We start from the raw sequence: 20341 nt of genomic DNA, 5'->3' as shown, positions 1-20341 counted from the left end.
TTGTTTTCACATTGTCTCTTTCTGTTTTCTGTTGTAATTTGCAAGCAATACCCAAAGATAATTTACAGTATTTTCATTTGTCTACAATAATTTTATGCTTGTCATTTAAACATAATTTGTTCTTTACAAGAAAGACTGATAGTTGATTGAAAATACTAATTTAGGTATTATGTGATGGTCATGGAAATGCTGTCTACCTCAATGAGAGAGAATGTTCAATTCAAAGGAGGAATCAGAAAGTCATTGAAGAAGCTCCCAGCACATTTTTAGATGCAAAAACTCGAAAGGCAATGGGTGAACAAGCAGTGGCGCTTGCCAAAGCTGTAGACTATCAATCAGCAGGTCTGTGGCCTACTGTACAGAACAAAAATATAATCAAACTAAATAAAAAAACTGAAACTACTGTATAAGTACCGTACATATTCCACGGTATACCGTGGAATATGTACAGTAGAGGTGTTACTCCACTGAACAAAATTTATAATTTCCCAGCCGCCCACAAACGTACTCGCTTATCAAACAATTTTTCCTTTATACATGCCATTTGCCAAAAATATTTACCATAGAGGAAGAATTGTTTTGGCCATTATATCAATATTAAATCGATGGTATTATACCGTTGCTATTTCGCTACCCGGCGAATGTTGACAGTCAAAACAAAAAGATGGTTTATTAAACAGGTTTTTCACTGCCTGCTTACATCTCATATACTCTCTTCTCCCAGACATGCTTTGGAGTTTGCGCATACCTAGTCTAAGTTTACAAATTCCCATTTTTTTAGCCTTGGTAAACTAGTACTGTATAAGCTTTCGCCTGATACAGTTTTATAATGCTTCTGTCCTCTTAAATATAACTGGCCAAAGGTGCGGAGGGAAAAAACTTTTAGGTTAATGGACTGTAAAGGAATCCATACCTTGAATGGTTACAAGTCACCAGATTACATTCACATTTCTAAATGTGTATTTCCAGCACATTAAAATATGCTGGAAATACACATTTTAGAAGAATATCACCAAGGAAGTATATTGATCTATACTAAATTACAGATCTGAATAAAAGGTTCGAACAAATACACTGACAGGGTTGAACATTTTAATAATATATAAAGTTCCATACATAGAATCCATTTGATTCAATGTTTTTTTACTTGGTTATATCTAGGACGTCTTCTAACTGATTAATTCCTATTTCAAAATATCAAGAGAGACCAAAACTTGGATTTCTGCTACTACTATTATATTACTCAAATTCCACAATTTATGTTATAGGTACTGTTGAATTTCTTGTTGACTCGCAACGCAACTTTTATTTCTTGGAAATGAACACAAGATTACAGGTTAGTTTGGGTTAGCTACTACTTGTAATAATTTAATTATTACAAGACACTTTCAAATGTACATACACTGTATATATAATAATTGAATGTAACCCAATTAATTATCAATTAAAATTCAATTTTTCAATAAAGCAATACTCAACACACATTCTTACTCTTTTCAAGTCAACCATTCTACAGAATGCACTTAAAACTTTTGCATGTTAAACTTTTTTACAGGTAGAGCATCCTATTACTGAATGTATTACAGGAATAGATCTAGTTCATCAAATGATCCGTGTTGCCAAGGGTCATCCACTATCAATTACACAGGATGATATAGGAATTAATGGTTGGGCAGTTGAGTGCCGTGTATATGCAGAGGTAGTCTTTTTTTCTGTTTATGATTTCCATTTTTTTAAGCTTTACAAGAACCAAAGTATGATTAAATATATATTACTCCCAGCTTGTGGTGATCCTGATTTAGAGACTCTAATTGTTGGTTATAACATTAAAAGTATGCATGACATGATTTGTACTCTTAGACTCAAATGACATATCTCATTGTGAAACAAATATTTAAATTGTCTTTTGTGCCTGAATGAATTCTCATATTCACATAGCTACCTGCACAAGACTCAATTTAATTGTTATATTTATCAGGATCCATACAAAGCAACATTTGGTTTGCCATCTATTGGTCGACTCTACAAGTACATGGAACCAGAGCATATACCAAAGGTTAGAGTTGACAGTGGCATCACCGAAGGCAGTGAGATTAGCATTTATTATGATCCTATGATATCAAAGGTAACATTACTCTTATTAAGTTGATAGTGATGTTGGGATACTGTTCAATCAATTGTGTCTATACTAACCAATTGAATGAATTGTTCATCTTGGTTGTAGACTTCGGTCTCATTTGATGTCAATGACAAACTTTGTAATAAGTGCTGAATAAATTTTTCTTTTAAGTGAGTAGTCACTATCCATGATGTATTTTGTGCTGTCACATATTTTGTGATCATTTAATTGCTTATTCAAAATGTCTCTGATACATTATTTTGTCTTTTGATTTATACCACACATTGCAAAAGATGTCTGAATATGGGTTTTGTTTTTTAAATTGAATTGAATTATTTTGTGCAACAATGATTGTTGTCTATTCATTTACAGCTTGTAACATACGGATCTACAAGAAAGGAAGCTTTAGACACTATGAAAAAGGCCCTTGATTCATATGTAATAAGAGGTAGGTACCAAAAAAGTGTGACAAAATATATACAGGAAATAAATAAATGTATACAGTCATGTAGAATCCTGTTCACATGCGGTCTAATGTCAGTCATGAAATTGGCTTTCAAACAATATCTGCTCACCCTGGACAGTACATTTCATAAATATTAAGATGTGTGACTATAGTTTTTATTATTCTATGTTTAAAGGCACAAACAATGCCACAGGAGAATATTGTGTCAAATTCGGATGGCTCACATGAACCATGTCACCTATTTACCATTACCCTCTCTATAATTTGAGAAGGAAAGAAAACCAACAAAATAGCAGTTTATCTGAAAGTTAGATCTTATAACATTATGAACAAGTACAGTAACACAAGTAGGGTTATATTATCAAAGTTGTTGCAATGGTACTATAATACCAGATATCTAGGGCTACCCTTTAAAGATATAATAATAATGTTTTTGTTGAATATGCCATTTTAGTTTTCACACAATTGAATAGAAAACAAAAGGATTTTCCTGAAAAAAACTGTATTTAAAGCAAAAAATAGTCAAATTGGCTGGAAGTCAATGAGATTTTGGTTGAATTTAACTGTTCATTTTTCTTTATATAAAAGTGAAAACATTAATTTGTTTAGTTTTTTTTTCTATGGATGTGGAATGATATAAAAAGACAGTATCTCAAATATACAGTAGGCCTATAATAATAAACATGCCCATCAATTGTCTTCTGAATAATACATACTTTATACATACATACATAATTTATTCTCTATTAACAGCAATAATAATTCATTGAGTAAAAATAATTTACTTATAATTGTAGATTCAAATTCTGAATATCTATAGTTCAGTTTGACAATCTGTAACATTAATGTTTGATATTCTTGTTTGTCTTGAACTTATTTTAATGTCAATGAACATTTTAGATAGCCCTGTTTTAAATTTTTTATATTTACAAGTGTAAATAAAAGGATTAACAACCATATTACAAACTGACAACAACACTGTTAAACGATGGCCAATTCCATTTTCCATATTTTTTGGTAATGTACCAGAGCTGACATTATAAGTAAGATATAAAAACATATCAGGTGTCCAACAAACAGCAAATGCAATGGAAACAGCGATAAAAGTGTTGGTAAGGTTTTTCTGTGCAATGAACCGCCGCCTGCTGCCGCCAGATCCATAACCATTGGGGAATCCCAAATCCATTTTTCGTATTGAAAGAAGGATTGTCGAATAAGCAAATACAATAATTATAATTGGTATCAACCATGAAAAAATAAAGCTCTGCATTCCAATGATAGCTTGAAGATTTTCATTTGTATTACTCCAATTATAAAAGCAGTAAAAGTCTTCGTCAATTTGTGCAACAAAGAACAGATGACCTTGGGTGAACAAAGCGTAAATATAAACTATTGGCAACACCCGCCATAACTTTATGTTTTTGTAATGAACATAGTGCTTGATTGGATGAACAATGGCATAATATCGTTCAACAGTAATTAACACAAGATTCATTGTTGATGTAGTTGCTAACACCCAGAAAACTGAACGACCTTTGCAAAATACATCACCGGCATCTTTATTTGTAATAAACCATCCCTCTGGGATAACATAAAAAGGTAGAAATACAACACTTGAAAGTAGATCAATTACTGATTGATGAGTGAGGAGTGCTGCAGTCATATTTCTACCACAATTTGAAATGACAAGAAACACAGCAAGTACTAATAGGTTTGCGAATATACCAATAATGCCAATCACTGCATATATACATAGCCACACTCCTGCTTGTTTCCGTATTTCTTGACCAAATGCGTTTTCTAAGTCCAGACTCATTTCTCAGAATTTGTTATCTTTAAAATGATGTCAAAATGTTGTGATTTCACAACTTCCACATCAATTGAGTTTCAGATTGTATTTGGGAAATAATTTATAATTCTGAAATGGTTATACTCATTGGAAAAGCAGTGACTTGTAGTACCAAATGTATTAATTATTGTCTTTTTTCTGCTATCATGACAACAACGAATGTATCTATAATTGATACACATTGCAATATTTATAATCACATCAAAGTTCAACATTATATTTTATCAATAAATCCATCAATATCACATTAGTTACTAATTTAAATGAAATGTCCACATTATGACGGTCAAGATAGTGAAAATGTTTACAAAAACAATTCAGTTTCTAGGTGATTCAGGAAATTAATTTAAGATTTGTTGAAATAATAGTTCAATTGAAAATTGAGATCCAATGATGCTCAGCAACACTTAATTTTCAGTACACTTTGTATGTATTATCTATATATAAATTTACGTAAGGGCAAAATTCGGTAAATCGCGCGTTATTTCTAGAATGTTTACTCGATGGTATATAAAGTTGTTTAAAATCTCGGTACCGATTTAAACCACCAGATGTAACCCTGTTTACTAATTAAATTGAGTTAGATAATTAGTTATTGACAATTAAAACGAATTTAGGTTGAACGATTTGCCCCAAATAGGGGTGTTTTCCGACCGTAGTATACACTGTCTAATGGATGACCTCTTAAAAAATACCTGCACACAATAATACGAGGATGCTTCGCATTTTCCTATCTCCTCCTACGATAATTGTTTTTAATAGCTGAAAACCGGTTGAACAGCTCGAGTACAGTATCATAATGTTGAAGACAGGCCAGTTTTCTTAAAAAAATACTATTTTGATAGATTTAATATACGTTTATACAAATGTATTGATTTGCGATGAATGGAACATTCCAATCTCTCAGACTCCCAATTCTTAGGTAAATTTATGAGCCCTCCATGGTTTAACACAAGTAGGTAAATTTATGGGCCCTTTGAGAATAAACTTACAACTGAGATATAGCATTGCAATACTTTGACAATATTGTAAATACTGTACATAATAACCATTTTTGGTCACCATTTGAATGGAAATGTTCTTACTGTGAATGTGATTACTGTTTATTGTATTAATTAGTAATTATAAAAAATATAAACGTTGTAGTGGTGTATCGTTACATGTACTTTACTATTTCAATCGACTATAACAGGGACAGTTTTAGTTTTTTGGACTCATTTTAAGACAAGTTTCTCCTTCGGATGTAGGCCTAAATCCCAGTGTGCTAATTTTACACATTAATCATCGTGTCTATTTATTCTTTTCTGAAAACGAAAATGTATTTATAGTCGTACAATTGAAATCGCCAGTTTTTTTACGCTGAAATTACTGTGTATTCGAGAACCATCTGTGGACACGACCTAGATGGTTCGCTCGCGTACCATCTAGTTGTGGTAATTAGTCATAATAGCAGGATCGAGTGTAATTTCGCTCTTCCCTGATATTAATTTTTAAATAGAAGGGCACCAAAATGACCACCTTATTTATGTGATGTAGCAGCATGTTCAAGGAGGTGTATAATTGGTTATCCACTTTCTTAAATGCTTGTATTGAACTTTAAAGAACCCAGTGCATCGTTCGGAAGAGTACTATAGTGCCCGAGTACTATAGTGCCCGAGTACTATAGTGCTATCACATATTACTGGTCCACTTTAAGCTCTGCACTATAGATAGGATGTCGTTTGGTGGCACCTCGAAGTTAAGGGACCCTTAGGGCAGATTGTTGCATGTTACCGCATATTAATCTATTGTGAACTGTTTTGATCAGCTTGGAAAAGCACTATATACAGTATACACTATTTATTACATAAGTTTAGTAAAACAGTGTTTTTTAGGTCAATCAATCAATCGATCAAAGTAACATTTATTTTCTTCAAATTAAAACAGTATACAAAATGGTGTAAAGAAAGGTAATTAAATTGAAGAAGACATGTTCAAAAAAAGCAAAAAGCTTGTAACAGACATGCCTAAACAAAGATGAGATTTAAACATCACAGAATAAGAAAAAAAAGAAATAACAAAATATAAATTTACATAACATGGGTTAAACTAAATAAGAAAATAACTAAAAATAATAAGAACTGTTCATCTTCTTGTCATTATAATTATTATCATAAAATGTAATATAATAAAAATTAATACTTGGATGTGATATATCTTTGAAGTTTAAATGAAAAGCCTTTCTTAGATACAGCATCTTTAATATTTGAAGGTAGTTTATTCCATAGTTTAGGTCCACTAAATCTTATGTTATATTGAAATGATGTTTTTTTTATGAAGAGGGATATGCATATCCTGTACAGTCCGAGTACTATAACAGTGAAAAGATGCGAGGGATCCATATCCTGTACAGTCCGAGTACTATAACAGTGAAAAGATGCGAGGGATGCATATCCTGTACAGTCCGAGTACTATAATAGTGAAAAGATGCGAGGGATGCATATCCTGTACAGTCCGAGTACTATAACAGTGAAAAGATGCGAGGGATGCATATCCTGTACAGTCCGAGTACTATAACAGTGAAAAGATGCGAGGGATGCATATCCTGTACAGTCCGAGTACTATAACAGTGAAAAGATGCGAGGGATGCATATCCTGTACAGTCAGAGTACTATAACAGTGAAAAGATGCGAGGGATGCATATCCTGTACAGTCCGAGTACTATAACAGTGAAAAGATGCGAGGGATGCATATCCTGTACAGTCCGAGTACTATAACAGTGAAAAGATGCGAGGGATGCATATCCTGTACAGTCCGAGTACTATAACAGTGAAAAGATGCGAGGGATGCATATCCTGTACAGTCCGAGTACTATAACAGTGAAAAGATGCGAGGGATGCATATCCTGTACAGTCCGAGTACTATAACAGTTAAAAGATGCGTTTGTACTAAATTATTATTTCCATTTCTTTTATTTTAGGTGTTACCCATAATATTTCCCTTCTACAAGATGTGTTAGTTCATCCACGATTTATTGATGGTGCTATAACTACCAACTTCCTTCCAGAAGAATACCCAGAAGGATTTAAAGGTTTCTTTTTTTTTTTAAATCAATAATGTTAACTATAAAAGTCAAAAGTGATTTATTGTCAACCATCAACTAATCACACACAACTAATCAAACAGAGGCAGATATTAGTATGCCTCTGAACTGACAACTAATTACTGTATTGGATAACTACTACTCCTACTACTCTATAATTTGATATTTTTTTCCAAACAAATTCAACTGTGTCAGTATTAAATTAAATTGCCCTTTTTGGAGATTTGCTTGTTACTGATCAATAATTAGTATACTTAATTGAGAGAATAAGTTGACAAATTTGCTTTTCTATTTAAAGAGGCTGCAGGTGGAATGAAGTTTAATTCATAACAATGCAAATCTGGCACTCAGAATTAGCTGATAGATATTTTTTGTAGGAAAACTATACTGTAGGATGCAATCCACAGCTTATGCTCACATTCACTTGTTATACAGTGCAATGCCTCAATAAGTGCCCCTTAGTTCATGTTTTAGTTTTTACTGGCTGGGAAGAATACATCATGTTGCTTCGTCAATATTTTCCTTTGCTTCTTACATTAATGTTTTTATATATTTCTATTCTCGTTTAGGACACAAATTAACTGAAATCGAGCAACTACAGCTTGTTTCTATGGCAACAAGTATTTTGATGAGACAGCTGCTGAAAGATAGAACATTTTTAAATCAAACCAGGTATGTCACTTTGTTTAATTTGTTGCTAGTTTAAGACTGGCAAAGAAAACTTTATAATTGTTTAGTAGTTAAGCTGCTTTCACATTGCGCCTATGAAAAAATATCCTGAGCGTTGAACTTGCTTTCACATTAAGATCATTTATGCTCACTGCTGATTGGACAAGCAGCTTTAGTCATATTATCTTTATCATCAATTCCATCTTCAATAAAAAAACTGATACATTAACAACATCAGCAGCAATATCATTTATATTAATGTGCAGTTTCGCAATCAGTATAGCATCATTATCGTGAAACAGCAACACATTAGGGAGGTTTCGCAACCTTACGAATACGATAACGAAAACGGATACGTCATACATTTGTGAAACTTTTGAGCTGATCCCCATTTCATATTCGTAAAGCATATTCGTGTTGACGAATATCACCAGTCATATTCGTAACTACAAAACGAGTATAGTTTCTGATATATTTTGCACATTTTGCATTTGAATCAGGAATGATTCATGATTATAATATAATTATAGATTTATTGAAAGTAATTTACTAAAGTAATTTACTAAAATGCCAAGTCAATTTTGATAAATAGCAGTTTTTAAAGTCCTCACTCGCTTTGATGTTACGCTAGGCCTAGGCAGCTAAGCACCAAGCAACACGTACCTGCGCTTCGCTCTAATTTACCGCAGTCATATTTTGGACGCGCCTCAATATTTCGTTGCCATGCGAAACAGATTTTTTTATGGCTTACGAAAACGAATACGTGTGCGTAACGTATCCGTTTTCGTTATCGTATTCGTAAGATTGCGAAACCTCTCTAATAATACATAGTAGTATCACCCCTAAATCACCATCGATTCAATTATTATTAGCATAAAAATGTGTTCAGTTACCCAAGGGTTGTAATTTTTATGTCTGGCCTCAGGCCTTTAATTATTTAAAGTGTTAATTATTTTGTTTTCAATATGATTGTTATGATACTCTGTATCAAAAATAACTATTTCATACTGTATGAATTTGTAATCAGTTAAATTAGCAACTAAAATATTGACAGTTTTCACACAACCACTATTGTTTTCTTTTTATAGAATTGGCTGTAAGGGATCACCTCAGAAAGTTTTAAACCTCATTGTAAATATTGAAAAGCAAAATATATCTGTGCAAGTAGAAGACCTTGAGAAAAGTTACAAAGTAAGCAATTGAAGGATTCATTCAATACCGTACAGGTTACTCTGGCGCAGAGGAAAAGGGGACATATCCCCATCACCTATGTTATAGGGTGGGATGGTCCTGAATTTGTTTATTTATTTTCTGTAGTGTTGATTATGATTGCAAAGGTGTAATTTTTTCATTCTATCATCGTAATAATTCATATCTTTGCACATAACTTGTGTTATAAATAGGAAAACCCTGGTCTACTTGGCAACGAGCTATTTTTAATCCTCTGAAAAACATTACCAGTATCATTAGATGTGTTTTTGATGAATAATGTGACAGATTTGGAGGTTCCAGACGGAAGACGTCAGGCCCACCATGGTTGGGTTTTGGAAATATAGATCATAATAATAATCAGGAGGTTATAGAAAAACACATTAGTGAAATTAATTCTCATAAGGCCTCAGGTCATGACGGTCTGAGTAATATTGTTTTGTCTTTAGCTGCCAAACCTCTTTCTTTTCCTTGTAAAAATGTATTTGATAAAATGGAAGCAAGCCAATGTGTGCCCTATCTTTAAAGCTGGTTCTAAATCTGATGTATGCAATTATAGACCGATTCGTTGTTGGCTACTATTTCTAAGTCTTTTAAAAAATTGTACATGACCAAAATATCACCAGTTATTAGTGACCATCAACACAGATTTTACCCAGGAAGGTCTTGTGAAACCAATTTGTCTGTTCTGTTGTCACATGCGTATGATGCAATAAATGCAAAGGGTCAATGCGAAGTTGATAGAGATATGGCAAAAGCCTTTATAAATGACTCTTGTTCAAACTCCAGAAATTTGGCTTAAATCATGATTTTATTTTTTACAAGTTACTGTAAACAGGTTTCAGAGAGTCACTTTTGATGGTAACACGTCTGAATGACTTCAATATTAATAATATTTTACTTGAAAGAGTCTTTGTTCACAAAGACCTTGGTTTTTTTTAAGTATTTTTTTACATTTTTGTAAACATTTTATAAATGCAATAGACTTCTTGGTTTCCTTTGGCGACATTGCAGACTAAAAAGGCTTTAGTTATTTTATAGAAATCTTTAGTTAGGTCGAATCTTGAAATCTACAGTGTTATTTTCAACTCTTTCTCTTGCTCAGTCTTCTAGTTTACACAGTGTGCAGAATAAATTGTGAATTTTACACGCGTAAAAACATTGAAATGCGGGCCAATTCAGGGTTGCTACAACATTAAAAGCGAGACAATCTTGCAGAATATAGTTAAAATATGCTCGAAATCGAATGAAACGATCTAAAATTGCTCAGAGAGCTTTTATTTGTCTCCTTCACCTTTTGAAACAGATCTGCGCTGTGGCCAGTGCTGGAAACCTTTTGACTTTAAGGAAAATTAATTTTTCAGAATACATGTATACAATGGTGTATGCCACAATTTGACTTAAATATGTATATTACATAGCCTATGTAAATACGTGAACGTGATTGGTTGAAACTGCGTCACATGACTACCGCTGTGAGGATCGTAAATCGTATATATCCTCGAGAACGATGATATTGACTGAGTAATTTTCGCGTAATTTTCGTGTCCCCTGTCATTAATCATATAAATTCTCGAGGTAGATGATACTGACTGTGTAATTTTCGTGTGCAACACTCACGTTTGCCGATAAATAAACAAAAGTCATCTACTGGATCTTGAACTCGGGATGGAATTGTCACTCCATCACAAGACAACGCTTCAACCGCTGCGCCACGGAACTTGCTTGAAGAAATTAATCTTTTAAACTATTTAAGCTATGCATACATAGCGCCCTCATTTGTTATTAGTCCTCCCTAAATGTGATGAAACACCGTTTGTGATTGGTCAAAACTCGCGGTAGTAACATAGTAACTAGTAAGCGCTGAACATCCGGCGATTCGGCTCCTCGAAGAGAAGAAGACGAATTGTTTATTCGGCCTACCTGATTATAATATTATTATTAATAGGCTTATTGATGGAAATTCTTCTGTTAATTTAAACGACCTAGGCTAGGCCTAAGTGAATATTTTACTGCCAAGGAATCATTAATTAGTAATTATCTGTATATTATTCTTCGCAAGGTAAGGTGTCTAGGCAGGCTTGTTTACATACAATAAAAAATACTACTAGGCCTAGGCCTATAGGAGGCCTAGCCTAGCTTCACCCAACCCAGCAGACTTGTTCTTGGCTATATAATATAACAGATATCGCCTTTTATATCGGTAAAATATAAGATTTGACATCACCTCGAGAATGATATTAAGTTCTCGGGGAATATATATTCCCTCAAACTTAATATCATTCCCTCGGGGATGTCAAATCTTATATTTAACCTCTAAGCAGTCAATATCTGTATAATATTTACTGTTTTGTTTCTCCATAGGTGATTATAGGAGACAGAATAGTAAATGTCAACAAATCCTGGTCAATTTCTGCTGACTTATTAGATCTAGAGGTCGATGATCAGGCATGTAGTGTTCAGGTAAACCAAGTGTTTATTTTGCTTGTGATTAGCAAGTAAAAAAGGTTAAAAAACACATATTGTGCGGAAAAAAAACAGTGCATAGATGTGCAGGAATTTTTTAACATTTTTAAAATGACATCAAACATGCTGTATTTAAAATTTATTTTAAGCATACTTCAATTAATTTCATATAATATGCATTACACTATGCAGCTTTGGAGCCATCAAAAAAGTTGGCTGCACAAATTCAGAGAAAAGCCCATTATTCTAACCAAAGTTACAACATGTTGACAAGCCTGGAAAAGTTTTGATAAAAAAAAATGTACAGGAAACAAAGAATTAAAAAAAAAAACATTTTTGTTTTTTTATTGTTACTAACAACACTTACCACCATTATATTTCCTCCTGTCAAAGTCATACATACAATTTAACAATACAAATTCCTCAGTTACAACTTGTTTTTTATTTCTGTTTCTATATTTCTTTTATATAATTATCCTATCTTTTTCCTCTATATTTTCAAACAATATTAAAATCCATGGATGGCTATGTGTACCACAGGACTGTAAGCCTATGTCGTCCTCACACAGTAAATAAATATGGACGCAGTCATCTATGTAGTCAAATAAAATTGTTGTCCTGAATTAATGGTAATTTGCCAAATCCTGAATCAAATTTACTGAAATGACAATAATGTACAATTATAACATTCATATCGAAAAATTATGTCTTTATTATCACAATCACGTTTTCTTAGTAACAATATAAATTACTAAACTATTACTAAATTTAGATCTTATATAGTATAAAATATAGAATTATGAACATCAGGTAGTTCAAGACCCGGGCTTTCGAGGGGGACAAACATAATATTTATACTCTATGGAGTTTGCGCAACTAAAGTGTGGGGCGCAAAAAGAAATCTGGCCAAATGTCTGATTCAACATTAGTAAATGTAAAGCGGTTCAATACCTACACGGTCCAGTGAAAATTGCTAAACTCAGGCCAATTGATAGAAATACCATACGGAATTCATTATAAATATTAGGGATGGGGAAATGCAAAGAGGAAATTTGTTTTTTAGTTAACAAATGTACAACACTAAACATTTGCACTTTCATATAGGCAATTTTGCACATTTCGTGTCAACATTTTAAAAAGCTAAAAATAAATTTCTAATCAAGTTAGAGCATGGTTCAGGACATTTTATCATTTCAAAGTGTTCAATTTTTTTTTGCACCACATGCTCATTTCTTTTTCCTCAGCAAGGAAAAAACACAATTTACAATTGATTTTTGTCAAATATTGACACATGTGCATGTGAAACTTATATCAGAAAATCATGTGCTCTTCAATGGGCAAATGTGTGTTAAAATGTACCTTTTGAATTTCATAGAGCACCTCAGAATGAACTCTGACCCCAATTTTGTTTAACTTAATAATTATGGAAGCCAGTGAGTTGTAGATTTGAATTCATGTACATATTTGACATGCCAAATAATATGATGTCATCATCATAAACAAGCACGAATGTGCAATACTCGGGGTACAGCAAAAGAAGCTGTAATGACGTCATAAGACAGGATGTGACGTCACATACACATCAACCTCGCTACCAAATACGGCTATACGGTCCATTTTCGAGACGTGATATGGCTGCATCCGGTTTGAAATTTAAAAATCTATAGCTTTGAGGACATGTCCCTGTAGTATATTCATGCCAAATCCCAGCTCCATACTACAACGAATAAGGGAGGAGTAGTACTTTACAAATCACACTTTTTACTCAATAGTGTCCAGATGGAGGAGGAGGAGAAAATGAGTGAGTCCTAGACTCTGGTACCCCGAGTAAAAAATTAGAATAGATGTTAGATGTTTGCCAACCCTAACCATCAGCACAAGCTTGGTGGTCTAGAGGTATGAACGACAGGCTATCATAATCTAAAACTAAATTTTAACTCGTCACTATGGACGAGTTAGGTTATCTGCGGTGCACGTCATACGTTAGAATATTGCACACAGAAAAACGATTATGCCATTGTAACATACAGTGCAGCATAGGTGAAAATAATGGGACCCACCTTTTATTCCAATTTTTATTTATTATTTATTTTATTTCAACAATATTTTATGAGGGTGATCCATCCAGCATAAGCTGATCATTAGGGACCCTCAAACAATACAAACAGAAAATACAAAATAAACTAGAAAAATACAAAATCAAAATGAAACATAGCAATTTTGGAAGGGAATTTTCTGAGTAACAATATATTAACGTAATTTGGATACGTAGAATATAGATGCGTGCTTGTTTATATGTGATGAACCATGACTCAAAAGATGAAAATACACCTTTTATAATTCAACTGGACATTGGATGACTATTCGATGCGCAAAATGTGTACATGATTTCGTATCTACAATTCAACAGCTTCCAGAAAACGTTTTAATCATGAGTATCACTTTTCATTCTGAGGCTCTATAAACATATTGAAATTTACTGTAATGATGAAAATAAGTGACCCAAGTAATTCATGCTTTTGAACATGTAGACGTTATAACAATTTTAAAAATGGTAAATCATGCGAAAGATAATTGATTGACCTTGACAATATCAAAATCTGGAGGAAAATGGAATACGGACAAGTGGATTAAATGTGATGAGCTATGACAAAAGGGACAAATATCCCATATTTTATATTCGAGTGGCAATACAATGACGTCACAATGTCCGGTTAGACATATTGATGCATGATCCGATATCTACGCTTCATCACCTTCCAGAATGTGTAATAAAAATTAATTTCACTATGATTTTTTTTTTTAAAGACGTAATTTTGACGATTTTTTCATTAAAAAAACGGATGCGAATTGTCTAATATGACATGCTCGTAGAACGTAATTTTAAGTCAAAATGGTTCAAAATTTGGTAAAATTACTAGAAAAGGCTGGAAAAACATAATTGACAAGAAAACATTATATTTTAAACGCTACGTGCACCCCGCATGCATACAAAATTGCATGGTTGGACATTTATACATGCTTAAAATGAGATGAAATACGTAAGATGTTGATTAGAAATTAATTATTTGCATTTATGTTTTAAACGTGCATGCGCATGTACTTTTCTGTAAAACTTGCCATTTTTTTAATCAGAAAGTTAGCTCATGATATAAATTACACTTTTTTAATTTAAACAGTTATTTTGTTTTTGACCTATACGCAAAATTCATAAAATCTTTGTTGCGGAAAACCAATTTCCATTAGTCGACAAACTGGGATTCAACAACTAGACATGGTTAGACATACCCTTTTATTTTATCCTTAATTCTATGTAAATGTTTTATAATGATGAATATTTATAATGATTATTTTTTCTTTAAGATAATTTCTCATGATGCTGCTGGTAATTTGAAAATTCAATTCAAAGGAACAATAGTAAGTTGTGTACATTTGATGTAAATTAATTAAGCTTTCTTTTCACTATGATTTATATATATGAGCAGATTATTACCCGATTTCATTCATCCATTTATATGTTACAAAGTCAATTGATTCATTATTTTAAATTTTAATACATAAACTTGAATATACTAGAAAATAATAGCAATTATATTTAATGTTTAAAACAGAACAGAATTTCCCCTTTGTAGAAAATGTTCTGTGATGTAAACTTGCTTCATACACTGTATACTAAATAGATACTAAATCATCATCTCCCATGATGACTTGGGATTGTAGATATTCATTTCTGTGAACCATTTATATACACATTTTTTTCGCAAACATTTTTTTTAAAATAAGTTAAATAATTTGTTGTTTTATTGAAATGACTGGTTTTATTTGTATTTTTAAAACATTTGCAGTATCCTATAAATATTGTGACAACTGCTATTGCTGAATTACAATCACTAATGCCAGAGAAGAAAAAACCAGATACAAGTAAAGAAGTGATTTCTCCTATGCCAGGCAAATTATTTAGTCTCTCAGCCCAAGTGGGGGAAAAGGTAACAGTCTCATTACTCAAATAATGTACAGATAACCCTTTAGCAGGATCCGGGAGAAGGTGTACACTTTTACATGTTTTGCAGCTTTCTCAATGCAGTGGGATATCAATTATGTTTTTATTATATTCTGTATTCAAATGATAATAACATGAAAATCCCACCAAAAAATCTTAATAATAATCAACGAAATTTGATAAATTTTATACTATTTTATACTATGCCTCAAATAGATTTGCAAAAAGTTCTTGATATTACAATTATTGCAATTTGTCACAAATCCTAAAACCTGGTATTGGTTGATATTGACTGCCGCAACATTGCACTAACATTGCACAACCATTGAAGAAATATTTTATTTCCTTGATGGTTTAAAATAGTGGAAAACAGTGGTAAGTGTCAGATTTAAAAGATTAGAAAGTGACTTGAACCTAGTATATTAAATTGTAAGGTAGTCACATCAATCACCAAGATATGATGTTTATTGTGCTTGTTTAGGTTTATGAGGGTCAAGAGGTGTGTATAGTAGAAGCTATGAAAATGCACAACAGCCTACATGCAGCAAAAACAGGCATTGTAAGTAAAACTGACTGTTAATGTTTCAGCATTTATAATGCCCCTGTCCTTATGTTTCTAGAAACAGGCATTGTAAGTAAAACTGACTGTTTGTTAATGTTTCAGCATTTATAGTGCCCCTGTCCTTATGTTTCTAGAAAAGGATTAATTGTTGTTTTAGCATTACTGCATTTCCTTCACACTTCTAATGATGAGGAGATAGATAGGGCTAGTTGTTGGGTTACATAGTTGGGGACTAAATAGTGATAGATAGGGCTAGTTGTTGTGTTACATAGTTGGGGACTAAATAGTGATAGATAGGGGCTAGTTGTTGTGTTACATAGTTGGGGACTAAATAGTGATAGATAGGGGCTAGTTGTTGGGTTACATAGTTGGGGACTAAATAGTGATAGATAGGGGCTAGTTGTTGGGTTACATAGTTGGGGACTAAATAGTGATAGATAGGGGCTAGTTGTTGGGTTACATAGTTGGGGACTAAATAGTGTAGTAGGTAGGAAATACTTGTTAATTATTATTTAGTAACAATTTGATCATAATATTTACATTTTAGGTAAAAATATCAATAAAGAATAAATTTGATAAACGAACATACAAGTTAAAAACTCATTAATACCATTAACATTTAAAATTCTGTGCCTCCAATACATTCACTTAGTCCTAAGTACTCATACTAATAATATTAGAGTGCATTATATAATATATATAAATTAGTAGAGTAGGCAGGCATTCAACATTGTTATCAGGATTGTTAATTTTCCTGTTCAATGCCATATCTCAAATGGCTTTTTCATTATTAAGAATAGAAACACAATTACTTTATTAGTGTACCTCATTACTTATAATCTAATAGAAATAAGTATGTTTTCAATATTAATTATTAAAATACTACAAGCAGAAAAATATTAGGATTGAGTAGTAACTCAATATTCACAATCTTGTATTCTGGCTGTATTTTTTCACTGTAGCCTTCCTTTCTCAAATAAGTAATTTTTTTGTTTTACCGTAAAGTTATTTAAATAATTTTTATATAGACAATTGAAAAAAACAATCAAATCAAATTGCCGGTTTACATTTAGACGAATTTGATGAATTTTAAAGTTTTACTTGAAAATAATAATCACCTTGTTCTTTGTATTAATAAAAAATCATCAAGTATTATTCCGCCACAGAAGAAAATCTACCTTTTTTTAAATAATTACTATACTAATGATACAAAATATAATACCCTGACCGTAATGTTGTATATACACTGAATTTTGATTTAATATAAAGATTTCCGGTTTTTATTTACATAAAATTTATAATTATCATGATGTTATAAATGGAAAATGATTAGATAATTAAATAATAATTAATGATGTAATTTCTTTAAATTGGTATGTTGTTTTAGGAAGGATAAAAATAGGGGCGATTCCACCAAAGATATGGCATCATTATTGAATTATTATTATTATATAATATCTATATTTATTATCTCTTAAATAATTTGTTTCACACAAAAAATTATTATTCATTTATTAATAATTAGTCTATTTTATTAATTATAATGTTGATATTTTATACATTACAGATCAAGTCAGTGAATTTTGAAGCTGGTGATAGTATTGGAGAGGGTGATGTAATTATCCAGTTGGAATAAAGACATTAATACTAGTTCACATTGAACTTATAATTATGGGTCAATTCACACACTTTACGTGTGTATTGAGTTGCTAAGTGGTATTTATAAATTCTAAACTTAAGTTGATCTCACTTTATTAAAACATGTTTTTGTGCTAAATAATTTTTTCTGTAATGTTTACAAAACTTAAATGCGTTAAACAATGTGTAGATATGAATAAGCATTAGAGCAAAGCATCAAGCTGTCTGACACTAAGCAAGATATAAGTATCAGTTTGTGTGCTTCATATTCTCATCTGGCAAACTGTTTTCAGATTCCTTAATTTTTTCAGTGACATTACTGTGAAATTGTGTATAAATAAATTTGTTTAGTGAAAAACAGGCTTATAATGTGGACATGTTGAATACAACACCACTGTCTAATATGATCTTCCACTACTGTATAGATTTATTAGTTATATAATTTGCAAGGGCCAAGTTATGTATACAAATAATAATGTTTATGTTCAAATTGTCTACAACAACTCTTAATATTGTATTTTTATAAAGATTGCTATTTATTAATCTCAAATATTTCCGATAGGGGTCACTTCTTTTCAATAAAGTTTGCAGTCGGGGAAAAGGAATTGTGATTCTGTATGTCTTATTCTGTATGTTAATATTCTGTGTAATATTCTGTATGTCTTATTCTGTATGTCTTATTCTGTATGTTAATATTCTGTGTAATATTCTGTATGTTAATATTCTGTATGTAATATTCTGTATGTCTTATTCTGTATGTCTTATTCTGTATATCTTATTCTGTATGTCTTATTCTGTATGTTAATATTCTGTGTGTTAATATTCTGTATGTTAATATTCTGTATGTCTTATTCTGTATGTCTTATTCTGTATGTCTTATTCTGTATGTCTTATTCTGTATGTCTTATTCTGTATGTCTTATTCTGTATGTCTTATTCTGTATATTATTCTGAGTGAGTGAGTGGCCGAGCGGTTAAGACAGTGGAACCGTAATTACGTAGCCATAACATCGGCAAGGGTTCGAGGCTCACTCGCTCCATGGTTCTGGTGGTAGAACGAGTCTTCTCGGATAAGGACTATAAACCGTAGGTCCAGTGTACACATCTAGCACGTGTGCACTTTAAAGAACCTAGTACATCTTTCGAGACGAGTAGGGGGTTACCCCGGTGTATTAGTACATCACAGCCACTGATCACCAACTGGGCCCTCTGGGAGACCAGTCTTTGACTGAAGAGGTTACCCAGTATAAATATAAATTTCAATTCAATTCAATATCTTATTCTGTATATCTTATTCTGTATGTCTTATTCTGTATGTCTTATTCTGTATGTCTTATTCTGTATGTCTTATTCTGTATGTCTTATTCTGTATGTCTTATTCTGTATGTCTTATTCTGTATGTCTTATTCTGTATGTCTTATTCTGTATGTCTTATTCTGTATGTCTTATTCTGTATGTTAATATTCTGTATGTTAATATTCTGTATGTCTTATTCTGTATGTCTTATTCTGTATGTTAATATTCTGTATGTCTTATTCTGTATGTCTTATTCTGTGTAATATTCTGTATGTTAATATTCTGTATGTAATATTCTGTATGTCCTATTCTGTATGTCTTATTCTGTATATCTTATTCTGTATGTCTTATTCTGTATGTCTTATTCTGTATGTCTTATTCTGTATGTCTTATTCTGTATGTCTTATTCTGTATGTTTAATTTTGTATGTTTAATTTTGTATGTTTAATTATTTATTACAAACATAAGTGCGTAGAGCATTGATTAACATGGTTTCGTTAAGAGGGCCTCTTCAATTTTTAATTTAGTTAATTAAAAATGGGACTATGTGTAGTTATTGTTAGTAAATGTCTTTCAACCTTCGTTTTTAACTTTTAAACGGATAAGATTTCCCACATTTTGTTGCGACATGGCGAGTGAGTGGCCGAGCGGTTAAGACAGTGGAACCGTAATTACGTAGCCATAACATCGGCAAGGGTTCGAGGCTCACTCGCTCCATGGTTCTGGTGGTAGAACGAGTCTTCTCGGATAAGGACTATAAACCGTAGGTCCAGTGTACACATAGCTCATGCGCACTTTAAAGAACCTAGTACATCTTTCGAGACGAGTAGGGGGTTACTCCGGTGTACTAGTCCACACAAACACAGCCACTGTGCAAATTTGGACTGGACCGTTTTAGAGGTGTTTACCACCTGTTGGTCCAGATCCTTCACTAACTGAGTTAGTGAGAAGTCGAATAAATAAAAAAAAATAAAATAAATAGACAA

At 32.2% G+C, this 20341-nt stretch overlaps 2 protein-coding genes across 2 annotated transcripts in view; one reads left to right on the top strand and one right to left on the bottom strand.

Moving 5' to 3' along the window:
* Positions 1–18878, top strand: part of LOC140049035 (propionyl-CoA carboxylase alpha chain, mitochondrial-like) — a 31733-nt gene extending 12855 nt beyond the window's left edge. Inside the window, exons 9-21 of the mRNA XM_072093847.1 lie at positions 165–342; positions 1269–1336; positions 1556–1699; positions 1979–2125; positions 2492–2567; positions 7394–7504; positions 8086–8188; positions 9274–9376; positions 11759–11857; positions 15224–15277; positions 15706–15846; positions 16342–16419; positions 17990–18878. Of these exons, the coding sequence (XP_071949948.1) occupies positions 165–342; positions 1269–1336; positions 1556–1699; positions 1979–2125; positions 2492–2567; positions 7394–7504; positions 8086–8188; positions 9274–9376; positions 11759–11857; positions 15224–15277; positions 15706–15846; positions 16342–16419; positions 17990–18058 (1371 nt within the window). The 3' untranslated portion in view covers positions 18059–18878. The remainder of the gene's footprint in view (positions 1–164; positions 343–1268; positions 1337–1555; positions 1700–1978; positions 2126–2491; positions 2568–7393; positions 7505–8085; positions 8189–9273; positions 9377–11758; positions 11858–15223; positions 15278–15705; positions 15847–16341; positions 16420–17989) is intronic.
* Positions 3400–4401, bottom strand: LOC140048903 (substance-P receptor-like). Its single transcript, XM_072093705.1, has one exon. It carries the CDS (start codon positions 4399–4401, stop codon positions 3400–3402), a length of 1002 nt encoding a protein of 333 aa, XP_071949806.1.
* Positions 18879–20341: the final 1463 nt, after the last annotated feature.

The sequence above is a fragment of the Antedon mediterranea genome, chromosome 5 (assembly GCF_964355755.1).
Source record: "Antedon mediterranea chromosome 5, ecAntMedi1.1, whole genome shotgun sequence".
NCBI lineage: Eukaryota > Metazoa > Echinodermata > Crinoidea > Comatulida > Antedonidae > Antedon > Antedon mediterranea.
The sequence above is the reverse complement of the archived record's forward strand: the minus strand, read 5'-3'. Positions and strand labels throughout refer to the sequence as shown.